The 16,911-nt window shown below is 43.1% G+C and overlaps 1 protein-coding gene across 7 annotated transcripts in view; it reads right to left on the minus strand.

Moving 5' to 3' along the window:
• DENND1A (DENN domain containing 1A) overlaps positions 1–16,911 on the minus strand; it is a 152,091-nt gene that overhangs the window by 24,581 nt on the left and 110,599 nt on the right. For all 7 annotated transcript variants that reach the window (XM_038156104.1, XM_038156102.1, XM_038156105.1 and 4 more), the window contains exons 14-19: positions 8,430–8,531; positions 7,826–7,913; positions 7,267–7,307; positions 6,289–6,360; positions 5,163–5,219; positions 158–289 (exon numbers count right to left, since the gene is read on the minus strand). In XM_038156104.1, the coding sequence (XP_038012032.1) occupies positions 158–289; positions 5,163–5,219; positions 6,289–6,360; positions 7,267–7,307; positions 7,826–7,913; positions 8,430–8,531 (492 nt within the window). The remainder of the gene's footprint in view (positions 1–157; positions 290–5,162; positions 5,220–6,288; positions 6,361–7,266; positions 7,308–7,825; positions 7,914–8,429; positions 8,532–16,911) is intronic.

The following is a 16,911-nucleotide window of genomic DNA, read 5'->3' on the forward strand; positions in this document are numbered from 1 at the left end:
AGGTTTTAGAATCCCTTTTAAACAGACAGAACGGAAATAAAACTAAAATAGCACAGTTCAGTGACTAAAGATAATGAAGCATTTGGCATATTTGCTATCACGACTTTTCTGTGAACTATTCTTGCTGAGTCACATGACTGAGCACACAAAGACCTACCTGACCAAAATGTACTGTGATTGGTCTCCTGTCCTCTCTTAATTTCGGGTCCTTCTTGTCAGCCAGCGGCGAGGGTGCTGTCCTCGGCAGGGGCTCCTCCGGCGCTGCCGAGCACCCGTTCTCAGCAACGTCCTGTGTGGTAGGAAAAGGTGAAAAGCATGGCCAGGAACACTCCTGAGTGAGGGCAAGGTGCACAAAGGAGACACTAGAGGATAATGCTGACTAACAATTCGGATGTTAGGGGAAAAAACACCAAAGTACAGAAAAGAAAATATTATTAGAATAAAACATTTCATCCATCAGAGCTTGCACATAACCCCTCTCTCCCCCCAGAACCGGTGGTGCAAACAGGACATTCAATAAAATGTCTGACTTGAACACGCAAAAGCCAGGAAATGCATGTGGAGAAAAAACCATAGCTCAGATTTTCTATTTTAGAAATGAACTCAACAGAAGCGCAGGGACGGGCATTCTGCTTACTGTAAACCTAAATGAACACAGTAATTCCATTAACGTACTGCACAGAATTATCCATGGCAGAACAATTACTGGTGGAAGTGGCAAGGAGAGATGGAACTCAGAACTTAGTTAGCTTTGCATTTCATCTTGGAGTCTGTGTGCACTGAACGTGCCTCCAGGAGAGGGTACAACACCAAGGGCTGCCTGGCAGAACACTTTTTGTTTGCTTTGACTTTAGTTCTCATCTCCAGAAGTGAAGTGACCCACCAGCCGAGGTTAGAGGACCTGGCAAGTGCAGGGTGTGTAACACAGGTTTTGAAAAAGACAAAGGCCTGCAGACACCAGGAATCAGAGAAGGAGCAGAGAGTTTGAAAGTGAGTTGAGAAACAGTCTGTAACACAGTGGGCCTCAAGCCTTACATCTCTGCAACAATGCCAAGGAAATAATGCTGGGTAAATATGGAGAGAAGGCTGCACAGGCTGGAGCTCTGCAAGGCTGACCTGAGGGTGGCTGCTGCCACCGGCAGGGCTTTGATTCCCTGCCCTCTGACACGGCCCCTCGAGCCCCCGGCTCGCTCAGGTACAATAATGAGCCGTGTAAGCTGATGGCCAATTAGAAATGGTTCCTTTGGACACACACTGACCTAATGTGTTTAGGTCAAATGAAACAAAAAGCTGGATGGACTTTCTAAGGGGCTTTGTCTGCTCCACAGAGAAGCTGAGACCCCTCTTTAGATCCAGCTGGTAGAGCAGTGGTTCCCCAATACGGGCATAAGGATCATGGGGAATTAACAACTTGTTAAGGTCAAACTAGAGAGAAAAACTTTTTCTTCCCCCCCACCCTTCAGCTGCACAATGCCACCTTGTCTTGAAAAGGTACAACAAAGTCCTCCAAATTAGTAACAAAGAGCCCCAAAGCAAGACACTGACAAGAAACCTGAGTGTCTGTCAAACTCCTACTCCAGCCCCAGACAGCACCGAGCCCCCGAGGGATCTCCTCAGCCTGGGACTCACACAGCCCATGGCAGCACCGTTCCTGGCAATTAAGGTAAACACAAACCCTGTTTACATATTTCTGTGGGGTGGAGCCACGTCGAAGGTGCCTGGAGCTGCCAAAGCTCCAGCACTCCCAGAGCCACCCAACCTGTGCTCAGCAGGGGCTGCTCCCAGCCCTGCGGCCCCCTGGGGCTGTGGCTCCAACCAAGGCAGCACACAGCTGGGACGCACTGGAGAGCAAAGCACCTTCCCAGGCAAACCCCCAAAAAGCCAGGAAAAGGACACAGAAGTTTGGACATGAGGGGAATGGGAGGAGATGAAAGATAGAGAGATTAAGCCATTAAGCAAAATCCCCTCAGATGTGTAACGATCACTGCAAATCCTTGAGCTTTTATTGCTATAGATTGCCCCTACTTCTCTGATGATATAATTGCATATAAAAGATAACATGTTCCTAAAGCCTACTTCCACTGTGTTTGGTGCACAGACTTCCAATGAAACCACAATATATTTTTTTAAAACTGCTTAATAAAAGATGAGAATTGAATTATTTGATTCCTCTCTATTTTTTCAACATCCCCAAAAGGCAAACAAATCATCAATACAGCTTCACTCAGCAAAGCAAAATCTGCTTCATAAAAGTTTGTTTTCTATCTTCAGTGAAAACACACTGGCGTTAAAAAAACAGTGAAACCTGATCTTATTTTGCAATGGACTGCAAACACTGGCTAGAGAGGAGCAAAACACATTCTGAGTGTCTGGAACGTTGTGCAGGTTGTGTTATAACGCTCTAAATGAGTTGTTTCTAGAACAGCAGGCATTAGCTAGAGCCACACAGGGCTCCAGTAACTAAAATAATGTTGAATATATGAATGCCAAGTGCCCAACCATTTATATAAATTGTCTTAGCCAGAGCTTTCAGTAAGTTCCATTCTCCTGACTGAAAGTTGAGGATGGTACCATTCATATTCCTCCCTCTTCCTAATTCTATGCAGTTAAGCTTCAAATGAGCCACTGACGGAGGGACTTGACCACCACGGTCGGTGAGATGGAAAAAGGCAGCCTTTGCAAAAAAAGAAAAAAAAAGGGAAATGAAAAAGAAAAAAGAGGGAAAAAAAGAAAAAAAAAGAACTATCAGATATAAAATAAAGCTACTAGGCTGTATCTATTAACAATTATTTGCTCTCACTCATAAGAATCCTCTGAAAACTATTTCAGTTGCTTTGAAATACTGCACCACAAATGAACAAGGGATGGAAATGGAGCACCATTCAATCTCCACTATCATATTAAAGAAGGACCTTACACACACCACAGTGACCTCTCAACAGGTCAATCCTGCATTTCTCATTTGCAATTCAAACCCAAGACTGGAGCAGACCAAGGGCAAAATGGGCTCTTGATTATATTTAAGAGGTCACCATTGCTATGCAGAGTTGGAAGAAGCAGAACCTCCAGCTTTATTGCATTTTTAAATTATATCTTGTACAGAAGCTGCTCGGATTTGGCAGCAAAAACTGGAAAAGGGATGTTTATATTTGACTTTTCCTTACCAGGGGCCTGCACACTTTCTATATTAATAATGGAAAATAGTATGTTAAAATGCAGTGGATAGTAAGTTCAGTTTAAAAATAACCTTAGGTTACTCCTAGAAGATGAAAGACTAGCATCCCAAATTTGGCAAAAAGTAAGTATTTAATGATACCAGAATGTCAGACAGTTAACATTCACACATGCTAGTGAGGAAACGGGATAAATACAACTCTTCCATAAACACTGGGGAGGATGCATTAATAGACCCGTGCACAACAGACCCATAATGAAGCAGCACAGACATTTAGATTAAACATGAGGGTAACCAAAGCAATGTTTGCTATTTTTATCACTTTTAACAGGGGAATCCCTAATTTTAGTTACCCTCCTACCTGCTTTGCATGGAGAAGAGGATGGGACATAGAAAAGGACAGAATAATAAAGGAAGGAGAGGTTGAGCAGTGTGTGCCAACTACTCACAGCTGTCTTTTAAGCTCCTGTGAAAGCCTATGTTGAACAATCATGGTTAAGCATCTCACTTACAGATACACCACATAAAGAAGGTGGAACAAAATTGGGCCATTTAGTTGTAAATGTTATGTGTGTTTTTTAAAGAGATGTTTGCTGCTTGACAGACCAGGAAGACAACAATAATAATAAAACAAAGCGATGACTGAACGAGGCTTTTCTCAGCCTCGTATACAAATGTCACACAACAGCACACAATTCTATTCGCATTTAAAATGCAGGAAAAAACCTGCTCACCTTACACAGCTCCAAGTGCTTTAGAAACACACACAAAAAGGCAGAACGTTATGTCCAGAAGTGAAACACGGGCAATGACAGAAAGAAATCCATGTACAAGAAAACTGCGTCGTGTTTCTATTGTTTTCAAATTATACCTACAGTGGTCATGTATGATGCAGAGTAATAAAATAACATTAAAGCATCTGAAGCCACTTTCTCTTCCCCGAGATTCTGCAGCAATGCCTGGAGTGCTCAGAGAGGGACCAGCAGCTGGAATGCACACAGGCAATTCCTCGCTTCGCAGCCCGGCTTGGAGGAACAGCCTGGGGACAGCTCCGGAGCACTTCTGTCTGCCCACCAGCATTTGTAGCCCTAACTTAAGAGGATGGTCTAGAAATTTAGAGAAGAAATTTACAGAGGAAGCACAGATTAAACAAAACCCTCCCAAACTCCCATGCAACAAATTGAATACAAATTTCTGAATAAGAACTTCAGTTCTCTCAGCAGGTCAGTTGCCTGGCTCCCCCCGTGACTCTGAGAGCTCTGATGCACAGAACAAAGGGAGTACCTGCACCGACCCAGGGCACAGTCAGCCAGGTACTCACGAGGAGTGTGCCAGTGTGACCGTCCCTCTGCTTTGAAAGCAGCAGCTGGGACTGGGTAACGCATCCCTCGAGCACAGCCAAGCAGCTGGGAATTGTGCTGTTTGCAAACACACGCGCAGATTGGGGAAACAACAACAAGTTTGGGTATTTCTTCCTCCAATAATTCCAACTGGCAATGGACACCAACTCTAATAAATTCCTTCCTGTCTGAACTTTGCAGCAGACATCCAAGAAATGCAGAAATCCCCTTCCCAATGGCAGACAAAAATGATTCTAATTTTCCTGACTGATTACTGCAAAAATAGCAACAATTTGCCATTTGCAAAAGGTTCATTGCCAGAACTGTAGGGAAGTGCCCCCAGTCCACATGCAGTCCCTTCACACAGTGCCCCAGAACGAAGGACAGGAGCAGGACCACTCCAAGCAGAACACTCAATTTTCTGGCTTTTGTGGGTTTAAGTCAGAGCTTTCATGTATTTGAAGACAATTTTTTTTTTTTTGTCTGTGAATATTTATAAGTGAGAAAAATCCAGGACAGCTGGTAATGCATTTTGAAGTGTGCTAACAGCACTGTATCAAACAGCTTCCTATTGATCACATCATGCTTTCAGTGGCTACGGATTTCAGACGTGCTGCTTATACATTTTGAATAAGAACTTCAAGTACCTTTTGCTTCAAGCGGTTTTTCACTTCTTTTATTCCCATTTTTGCATGATCTTTTGCCTGCATGAAAAATAATTTAAGTTAAAATTCCCTTCTATTTCCAGTAGAGACTAAGTTTGTTTTCAGTTAATAAAAATGGCAATAAAAATGTGACAGGATACTGAAAACACATTAAAACAAACAGAAAGCTAAAAAGACCCCAAACAAACAAAAAAAAACCCCACTACCCCATCTTTGTTGCAAAAATTTTGTTTTCCCTGTTTTGAAGCCACAGACATCTTTCATCGTTTTGCATTCCACACCCTCAGTGCTCCCCAGTGAGCATTTCTCTTTGCTATAAACTTCTATTCTTCCACACTGGCAGTGAGCTGCAAATTCTCCTCACAGAGCTCTGGGTGCCAGTTCCATTTAGTAGAGCCAATCTCATCCTACTCCTTTCTCTCAGGCTGGAGGAAGGCAGGGAAAAAACCAAAGTTTGAACAGTTATCTCAACGCTTTTTGTAACATTATTTCCCAGAACTGAGCATATAAGAAACCCTCACTTGTTTCTGTGCTGTTTGATCTGGCAGAGTGGAGCTGGCAGCCACACGCGATAGCACAGCAACACACCAGCTGTTTGTTAACAGCACTGAAAACACTTCCATTTAAAGAATAACTCAGTGAGTTGGGCTCTAAATAAGCAGGTATAAGAAATCTCTAGGGAAAATTAATTGACATTTAGAAAAGATGGAAACAATTTGGAAAATGAGAGGATTCCCTTCTTTCGATGAAGCTGCAAGCAGGGAAAGCTGAGGTAACAATGATTTCCAACAGAGCAATGATGAGATGGTAGAGCTGCCTAGCAGAGAACACAGGCACTATTTCCCAGAAAGAGTTCTGTGCAATAAATGGAATTTATCATCTGTACTTTCAAAAGAAATCACAAGTTCCCATTGTACTTTGCATTTCAATTGAGTTTAAATTTCAAAATGACTTTTTCATTTAAATTTGAAATTTGAATGAATGTATATTTTGAGTAATTTTGTGAGTCCAATAAAAATGGATTTAAGTCTTGAGTCTCATTTGAAAGGTTAAAACAGAATTGTAATTAGACTCTTATCTCAGTAGTAAGCCAGTACTCAATACTTACAAACTTATAGACAGTCTTCATGGCAGGGTTAGCCTTGGTCTTTACTGTGTTTAAAATGGCTCCGCTTCCTTTCTGTAATTACAGTAACAAGGGAAGAAATGTTATCAAAGCTCTTTAAAGCAAACAGCCATCTAAAATGCACCATTCTTAACTTAGAATACCAGAGCATTAACTATCCTTATTAGCAGAGCTGAGTATGAAAAGGTCAGATTTAAAGAAAAAGACCCAAGGAGAAGCACTCTGAATGTCGCTCTGGCTTTGCCCAGTTCTGTTTAATACAGCACTTATCCAAGGGACAATACAGGTGCCTCCCAAGAACATCTCACAACTGTGTCCTGGGCTTCCACTCACCTCAGGGCTGTTCTCTACATTCCACTAAATCCTAACCAAGTTTAAGACACGAGTATCCTGAGCAACACTCAATGTCTGAGCCAGAGACTGCGCCTCAGGACAGTCTGTACGTTCAGTCTGAAGAGGGGAGATCTGGTTTTATTTTGCTCTTTTCCTTTCCCTCATCTCACAGTCCTGTTTAGCACACACACGGTGCCTTTTTCAGATACAAGTAGTTGATAAAGGGATAAACTGAGGGAAAATGAAATCTAACTCCAGTCCCAAACATTCATTCTAGAACAGCTGAGTTTCATGTGATCAATATAATCAAAGTGATGAGCCAGTGATACATCAACTGCAATGATCTGTTCACCTGGTTGGTGTTCTACACCCCAGCCACACCCCACGGACTATTGCTGTACAGCACCTTACTGAGAAACACAGAAAGGCAAAATCCAAGCAATTCAAGCCTGGCCAATGTTGTATTTCCTCAGTATTTTCAGCACAAAATAACATTTCCAGAGATGAAATTTGATTATATGCAATCAGATGTAAACAGCTTTAAGATTTACTGTCTCTGTCACTACATGGAAGTCTTCAACAGCCCAAGCCCAGCTCAGGGTGTCTGGAAGGATCTCGTGTGCTTACCCTCACTGTGGACAGCCACTGGTGGTACAGCTTGTCGCTACCTACAGAGAAACACACAAACAAACAAATTGTAACCCTCTGCAGAACAGAAAACGAGCTCCAAATGTGAAGTGCTGGCACTTAGTGGCTCTGGAACATGGACAGAGCAGGACAGCCAGCCTTTTCTTTCAGGAGAAAACATAACACTGATGAGATGAAACTTTCCTGTTTTCTCTGTTGTCTCAGACATTTGAGAACACAGATGTTCTTAAGTTCACTAGAAGAAATCTGAGGTGGTTCTGGGTAAAGCCAAGATTTTTCCTCCAATGCAAGAACTCTTTTAGTTGTACTTTATTAAAGCAGTGATGCTGAGGTTTTTAAAGACCGAACAAGCATTACTCAGACTACAATGCATTATTCAAAGCTCTTGACAGACAAAAGAACAAAAATTTAAGACATTTCAGACTGCCAAGAGCACTAAGCCTGTTATTTACCTAGCAGCAATGACCAATTACATCATGATAACCCACAAATGGTAAGCCAACCAAAGTGTCTGAAACTACCTTAAAATATTTCTTACCTGCATATTCTCCCATATTTATCTCCTCCTCAAACACGTCACTGAAGCCCTCCCCAGAGTTGAGCAGGTCCAGACGCCCATCAATGAACTGCATCAGCATTAGAAGACAGAAACACATCAACCACCCCATTCTTCATCCTTTCAGAAAGACTTTATCCTTCATTAGTTGGAAGAACCTCAATGTTTGCATTGGGTAAGGACTCAAAATAGAATGAAAATACCGCCCAAACTGACACAGTGTTGACCACTGCCCTAAGGTGTGTGGCTTTGCTAAAAGCCAGCATCCATGTTTGGCTACACATACACGTTTTCTGCTGCCCTAAAGCAGCAGCTCAAGGGTAATATGCTTCCTGGACAAAGTTTACAGGAGATATCTTGGGTTTAGGCATGCTCAGATAAAAAAAACCCTTGAGTTCAGAGACCATTAGTGGGAAAACCCATCCACCTCTCAATACACAGAAGGCCTCAGCACCCCAGTCTGGGAGAAGCCAGCGAGCAGGAACTGAGGTGCTGCATGACAGGATCAAGGGACACAGAAACAGCCCCCCAGACCCCACCCGAATGGTTAGAGAATCTGCTCCCCGTGGGTCACTGGAGGCAGTACCTGCTTGAAGAGCTGCAGCTGGATGGCATTCTGCAGGAACTGCCTCATCACAGACGAACGGTGCGACACGAACGCTTCTTCGCAGAAAGTGATGGGTTCACCCTGCAGAGTTCAGAGCATTGAACACTCCCACAGCCTTGACCAGGTCCCTGTGAATCCACTGCCTGCACCTGACCTTCTTCCCTTCCAAAATAAACAGGTAAGGAACACAGACCTTACCTAGCATTGAGTAAACTGCACTTTATTTGCAGGTCCCAAACACAGGATGGAAAAACAGGCTGGAAAATTTCAGATCATCAAAATAAACCAGAGTGGCTTTGCAGACATTTTGCTAAAGGTGAAGAACTTTCATCATTCAAAAAGCTAATACTACTTACTCTCCCCAAAATATGACCCAGAGTCATGTGAATTCTGTATACTCTGCTATTTGCCTCAGCAGAGCCAGCACAAACGGGTCAGGAACATCCACTCTGTTCTTTCCACATCTCTGAGAAACCCATATTGGAGGAATGGAATTCCCCTTTTTCCCAATCTTGTCAGCAGAAGACAGAAATTGTTTTGCAGCTCTACTTTAATCTCATTTGAATGAGTTATGGTAATGCTGAAGTCTGCTGTGTATCCGCCGTAAGGGCACCGATTTCTTCCACACATCTACAAACACACAACACAGCAAATATATTTACTGAATTAAAAACAAGTAACAAAGAAGGACTAAACTACACTGATGTATAATTATTCTGGATGCTTATACTAACCCACATACATGCCTATGGATGCTCATATTAACCCAAAATATATTTGGACTCTTCATCTGTTGAGTATTCAAAATTAACATTAGACAGCAAAAAGTCTTAAAGTATCCCCTTTAAAAGGATGACATAATTCTATTTCTGAAAGCTTTAAATTTGTATTCTCGTATTTACCACTGGCTGTGTAAAATCAACAGGGCAGCTAAAATGACTGAGGAAAGGATCAATTGCAAGTGTCTGTTTAAGCACAGGATGGATTCTTGACAGAGGGAAGAAGTTACTTTCTTAGGAGAGTTTCTGTCACCCCTTGCTTGAACCAGTGAATTTCCATTGATTTGGAAAAAAAAGCAGGTGATAGTTACAGTTTCAGGGTAATAATTTTAAAAATAATAACCTGTTTTTGATTTATTCTTTTTACAGGGAAAACCAAAATCACTACATGCTTTCCAGGCAAGAAGCGTGAGTGTGAAAAAAACTACTTTTTTCCCCTTTGCTGTGGCTTTGCTCTCATCAGAATAAAGAATTATAAGACACTTCATTATAAAATAAACAAAGAGAAAACGGTTGGAAAACCAGGTCTGGCTGGCATGTGCATGTATGTAAGACACTGGTGTCACTCCCCAGGACACACATGACAAAGGTCCTGGCTCCAAAGCCAAGGTGTGCACTGACTGAAAGGTTCTAGTGCATTTAAATGACTAACAGCTGTCATCTACTTGACCAGTGTAAAAAAGGCTTTCCCATTACCTTCAGATACTGGAACGTAACAAAGGATCCCTGAAAAATATTTTATCCATGTCAGAGAAATCTGAGTGAAAAGAGCTGGGAGGAATGGGTAAAGAGAAATGCAGATTAGCTCACTAGCACAGACGTTCACCCAAGGAAGGTTTAGCTTTTGTTTAATCCTCAATTTAAAAACCCCCCCAAAGGAAACAAGTAGCCCTTCCTATCACCTACAAGAATGCAAAATTTCCCCCGTGGCCAGAGCAGAGCCTGGACACCGTGGGATGAGCCCAGCCCTGCCAGGGGGAGGCGGCTGTGCCCTGCTGCACCTCCAGCAGCTCCTGCGCCCCCAGCAACACACACCCTGCAGCTGGGGCACCAGCAGCGCCAGCACACTTCCTTCCCAAAGTACTAATGACTGAGTTTGTTCATTAGCTTGATTAGACCTTTTGACTTCTTAAGAGACATTTCAGGCTCAACGGCTGCTGGATGACAGAAAAAAACTTTAATCATGGAGGTCAAGCGTGAGCTTTGCAGCTCAGAATGCATTAGAGCCTTCCACCCTCACTGACCTCCCCGAGCTGCATACACTGTTCCACCCCCAGCCACAGCTTCAGGACAAAAAGACAAGCTGGACAATAAGACCATTTTCCTGACAGATCTGGTTAACTGTAAATTATAAAGCTAATCAGCTCTGCTTTTACTGACAAATGACATTATACACGGGGGGACACCCGCAGATCTGGTGTGAAATGAATGCTCTTGTTTGCATGTGAAACAAGTAAAATAACTTGTCCTGAAAAACTCATCAACTCCTAAACTCGCTGGTTCCAACAATTAAAATTTAGGCCATGATTCATCAACACCTTAAATATCCATTAATATCCTTTTCAACTGTCCTGCCTAACAGAGACTGAAGCATTGCACTGCAAAGGCTCTAAATGTGTGCACAGCATGGTGAGGAATCTGACTGGATCTGTAACGCTGCAGATAATTCACATCTATTTCAAGACTGAATCACAGAATTATTTTTATTGCAAAAGTGTACACATTTAATCTGAAATCTTTACACAACAGAAAAAACTTGAAAATATAAGATTAAGATTCCCAGATGTGCTGAAAAAATAGGTGCCTTTTCTTTATGTCTTTGCAAATCTCCCTTCATATGACTATTTCATATTCATCTGGCATAATGAAGTTCATCAGGGCAGTGCTGCATCTCATGACCCCTGAAAAAGCTGAAAAGTTTCAGCCCACATCTGATCTGCTGCCAGACCTATTTTTATATTGGAATTCTGTTAAATGATGCTTAAACTACTAAAATAATGCTTAAAACTACTTAAGGCAGCCACTGGAAAATAAAAGCAGTCTAGCCTTATTTCAAACTGTTCTAGAGTTTCAGGAAACTTGCTGTTTTATTTTAAGAAGCCATAACATGAATTAAAAGATAAAGCCTAATTTTGTTTAGTTACACTGTCAAAAATTTCATCACGATCCCTCATATTTTAAGGAAATCACTCTTCCTCAGCTCACCGATTATGGCAGGAACTTTCACAGTGAGTATGAAGGACTAAAATATGTGGGAGAGAAGAAGCTCATGTGGGAGAAGGACACAGAGGAAGGGAGAGATGCAAACACAAAGGATGTTTCTGGAAAGATACAGGAGCTCAGAGAAGCCGTGGAAATCCAACTACGATAAAGCCAGACAGGAGAATGATCTGGATATACATGTGTCTTTGCCGAGTACAGCAGCAACCAAAGGCAAGGCACTGCTCTGCAGACCTTTCCAGAACTGTGATGGCAATGTCAGGGAAAGATTAGCTCATCACAGCTGAAGAAGGATCATCAGCCAGCCAGCGGGATACCATAAAGAAAACCTGAACTTGGTGACAGACACCTGATAGGACATTAGCTCATTCAGCTTGCAATTGCACTGACAAATAACCTCCCATAACCAGTCCATACATTCAGCACAAGAGAGCTCTTTGCATCCACCTCAGTCATAATGGGATCCAGAAAGCAGAGATCAAACTCTCTGCATTAAATGAACGATACCAGAGCTTTATTAGCATCTCAAGATGCAGCTCAGGAACAAAGAAATCACGTGTTCAGAGATTTGACCACACGCCTTCTAAAGAAAAGTACATTCAGGCTCTGTTCACTAAGAGGCTACCAGTTCTGATAAATGAATATTGCCAAGTGCAATCTTGAAAAGCATTTTAAAGGCAGGTATTACGAATGCAGCCTGCACTGCCCAAACAGCGCAGCCTCACATAAGAGCTCAGCTCCATCACCAGCCCAATTTCAGACTTTTTCAGTTCCTCGCTACAGAATACAGCCTCTGGTAGAGACACAGCAAGAAGGCACAAACCCAACTTCAAAGAAAAGATGAAACTGTCAAAAAATGTGTAACCAGAGAAAACTTCCATGGCAGAGCAATGGTTTTGCTTCTTCTTTCAAACTCTGTTAGCTCATCAGGACACCTGGCATTTTCACGTTGGACCAGTAAAATGACACACACTCATACCCACAGCTAATGAAAGTGCATCACTGTAATGGAGCCAGCCAGCTTTGCGAGTGTTTGTATGGCTAATTCCAGCCACTGCCTGCCCTGATTCCATCACCTACAGCAGCCAGACACTTCCTGTCCCTACGCAACTGCTACAGCTTCCTAGATGGAACTCAAGCAACAAGCCTAGCACATGAAGTGCAAAGAAGCCAGCAAGAAAGCTTTTAGGGCTGGGAGGAAAAAGAAAGGAAAAAAAAAATCACCATTTCACAGATCAAGAATAGAGGCATGAAAATAATAAGTAACTTGTACACGGTCACAAAAGTCTCTGGCAGAGCCAGGGAAAAGAACCGAAATTTCTTTAATCCCTGCTCAGTCCCTTAAATACAAGGCTATTCTTCCTCTTCCTACTTGATATTGTGTCAATGCAGGAGTGTAGGTGTTGAAAGACTAACAAAAGGAAAGTAATAGTATGGTATTATGAGCTGAGAAACCTAATCTTTATCAGATACAGCAAATCTCTATGATGCTGCCTGCACTGGGAACTCTCTCTTTGTCCTGAATATGCTTTAAATTACTGGTATAATGTGTACTGGATATTGTTCCACTCTTATATTTATTCCACAAAAACCCCTGTGGCCCGCATGCGATTTTATCATTAGCTGGCAAGGTAATTTCAGGGCCTGGTTCTGCAATCATTCCACGAGCAATGCTCCCATTGAAGCTGGGACGCTTGGCATGCAAAGCAGCTGCCAATCCAGGGGCCCTGCAATGAAAAGGCCTTTTTCTATTTTAACTATTGTGGAATATTAGTGACAATACAGAGGAGGAGAAAAATTGCAGTGCAATTCTTTAAATGAGTTATTTTATACTATGACAAAATATAAAAGTGTGCTTGGAAAAACAATCTACACAAAGTATTGCCTATCAGATAAACCACGAGCTATTTTTGCTTCACCTATTAAAACTCAATAGAATACAAAGTATTTGGTAAAATAGGAAAAAAAATCTCTGTAGAAATAACAAATCATTGGCTGAGATTTACAAATGACCAACATGCCTCAAGAGCACAAATGTTAATATTTTGCTTTCTTTGGTTTCTTAGATACATATAAAAAGTCCAAACTCATCCAAATCAACGAGGTTTCCAGAAAAATATGTTGAAACTATGTTTTTGTGCACAATGTAAATGACTCCTTTGTCCCAAGATCCCCAAAACTCAAGATCCCCAAACAGCTACTTTGAAGAGCAGGGTATTTTCCTGTAAGATTTAGATGCTGATATCGATGCAGAAGGAGAACAAACTGTTTTTAACTTCACTAAAGCAACGTGAGAGAAGCCTTAGTCATAAAAAGAGGTCATGAAATCCCACTCTCTTAGCTAAGTAACAAACCTCCTGACTCTATAAATAAAATGGTTCTAAGGGAATGAAACTTGAATTTTGCACTGAGTTAGACACACCCAATCTCTGGCAGATCCACTGATGTACACGATGTGAGAACATGGCCTGCAGCGCCCCCTCCTCCACAGGGTAACCCGCAAAGGAACTGCTCCAGCAGAACTCACTGAGGGAGGACCTGTCCTCGCGTTATGCCACTCCACAACTTGCTGAGGAAGCCTCAGCTATTGCCATGGAAAACACAGCCAGAAAAGGCTCACCTTGGAGCAGATCCTGTCCCCTGAGAGAGGTTACCGGGGGCCTTGCAATTAAAAACACTGGAAAAAGGTTCCATTCCCTCAAACAAGTGAGAACTTCTCCCTCTCCTTTTACCATTATCTCACCCATTGTCAGAAAGAGGCACAGATTCTACCTCATGAGAAGGCAAGACACAGAAAACACCACATCAGTATAATCATCAAAGCTGCTGATCTTCTATCACTTGCATCGGAGCTCCTCGATCACTAGAAGGCTCATCTCACAATAGGCTCAGGATCCAAATGTATTAGAGAGTATCATTTTTATAGGTTAGATTTCATTTTCCCCAGGCTCTCCTGTACAACACCTCACAGCTTGCAGTTCTTATTTCAATACTTTAAAAAGTAAGAAACTAGAATTAAAAAAAGAAACCTCGCCTCCGAGAGCCTGGGAAAGCTGGGTCTTCCAAGCAGCTAGTGCCAGAGCTGTAATCTGCCTCAGTCCGCCAGGTCCACCATGGTACACTCCTAAACAGGAAGCTGCATCCAGTGTGAGGACAAAAAAGGAAGCAGACTTTTCCCTTCTCCACTCTCCCCACAGGTTTTGGTCTGTCCATGAATTGTCGTGCACTCCTGCAAACCCACGGCTCACACGCCGCAGTCTGCAGCAAGCGCAATCACGACCGGTTGGGCCACACGGCTCCTCCCGACTCCCATCCCATCACAACACATTCCTGACACGGAAACCACGCAGAATTCCCAACTCCTTTGTGAGGGGAAAACGCCACCTAATTAGAGCCCACGTGCAGGGAAGCATCTGGCTGGGAGCAGCGGTTCCGCGCTCCCGGAGGTGTCGTGGAGACCGGGCGGCAGCGCCCGGAGCTGGCTGGCCGGGGCACGGGGCCAGCAGCACGGCTGCGTGCTCTGACAGGGAGCAGATGGGCAGGGACCGCCGGGCTCCGCTCCCCTCCAGACCCACACCCCTCAGAGACCAGCTGGAGCTTGTACGAGTCCTTCTCGTCTGCCCGGGAACCTCTGGCTTCCACCAAGGAAACAGAACTGAACGTGCCAACGTTCCACCAGAAGAGTCCACATGCAGTGCCTCCGTGCCATTTATGTAACGATGATGCGAAGCTGCAGCAACTGACAAAACGTGATGCAAATATTTTAAAAATAATTAATTTTGATGCTTTCTTTTGGCATTCAGTTAAAACTGCATTCTTGGAAAAATGCACAGGAATTTCTGTGATTCACACAGTGCATGATTCCATCTTGGCTGGGGAAGTTTGATGCTGTTTAAATTATTAATAAAGTAAAACAAATGTTTCCCTACACATGCAAAAGAATTTTTAATAATATTAAAAGAATTGTTAATAATGATGTCTCTTATTGTGGAGACCTCACAGCTTGGAGATCCTATTTTCTGTTAATAATTTTCAGTTACGTGAATACATGTTTTATGTTCCAAATTCCTTTTTTAACTCAAGGCTTCTGTTGACATGAGCTCAGCAGCCTGCTAAGAGCATCTTCAAGGGAAACGGAGTTGACTAAAATGCATGAAAACTCATCACTTTGGCTGGAAAGCCCATTCATTCACACAGGCACTGCCCATGCCTTGCAGGAGGCACATCATCTTCTAGACATTTTAGAAGATGAGTTTTCCAGGAAAACATTTTTTTCTTGCCTCAAACTCCCTCAGAAAGATGCCCAGCTTGTGAGCGCAGCTGCCTGCAGCCTGGGAGAATCCTGCAGCCCAACATTCATATTCCACAAGGCAGAGTACTCCAGGGAACCAACCCAAAGCCAGTTCTTGCCAGGGCCAGAGAGAACCCGTACCACGGCTGCAGGGAATGCTCACAGCAGGCATTGCCTGCAGAAGCTTCAGGAATGCTGGCTCCTGAGGAAAGAGTTCCTGAGGAACCGGCCAACGCTGACTGCGGCCGCGGGTACAACGCTGGGACCCAAACGCACGCGCAAAACGCTCCAGAGCTGCCTCAGCAGCACCGCTAATGACCAACAACGCACAGCGTCCTACACTTCCCAAAGCCTACCCTGGATATTGAGCAGGAATTGCCAGGGCTCAGAACCACCTGAACGCTTCATTAGCACAGTTACTGCCTGCTCCATTGATCACTACAAGTGTATTTTGCCATGTTTCCATTTTAGCAGTGCTAAATTACGTTGCTTCAAACACAGAAGTTGCTCATCACCTAACGGTGCTCTTGGTCTGTTGCTGTATTTGACACGCATCGGCACTTTCAGCTCGTTTGTCAGGATTCAACAAAATACTCAGAAACTTTTAAAAACATTTTCATCGCATACAAACTGCCTGCCCCCCAGATCACATCCAACTTGATTAAGCAATAAATTTGCAACTGCCTGTCTTGCCACCCTCTGCAAATACTGGCAGAGGTTCAGAGCGGTTCCGCTGGCGCTAAAGAGTTAATGCTTGGTGCATTGGTCACTGTAAATAAGCAGTTTGGGGTAAGCAATATTGCTGTCAGACACACAACGCCTTGCAGGTGTGGGCAATAATTAAAGGTTTCAGCACATCTACCTGGGCGAAGTATTTTTTACCTCCTATTCTGAGGAGGAAGCCCTCTCTGTGGAGAGCAGAAGAGCTCATTAATGAGGCTAATTAGGTGTAAAGGGGGTAGAGTCTGGCATCAGCTGCAGCTTACGGAAGCTAATCATTAAGCTCTGTAATCTCTACCCCAGAACAGCAGATGATCATGTTCCTAGGTGACTGATGTTGCTACGAAAATTTCCAGCACCTGAGTACCTGACCAAATACTTTTTGGTGAGACCGAAAATTCCCTTAACCCTCTATGTGCCAGACAGCACAGCTGATATCATCTCCTCACTC

The sequence above is a fragment of the Motacilla alba genome, chromosome 17 (assembly GCF_015832195.1).
Source record: "Motacilla alba alba isolate MOTALB_02 chromosome 17, Motacilla_alba_V1.0_pri, whole genome shotgun sequence".
In the NCBI taxonomy this organism is placed as follows: Eukaryota; Metazoa; Chordata; class Aves; order Passeriformes; family Motacillidae; genus Motacilla; species Motacilla alba.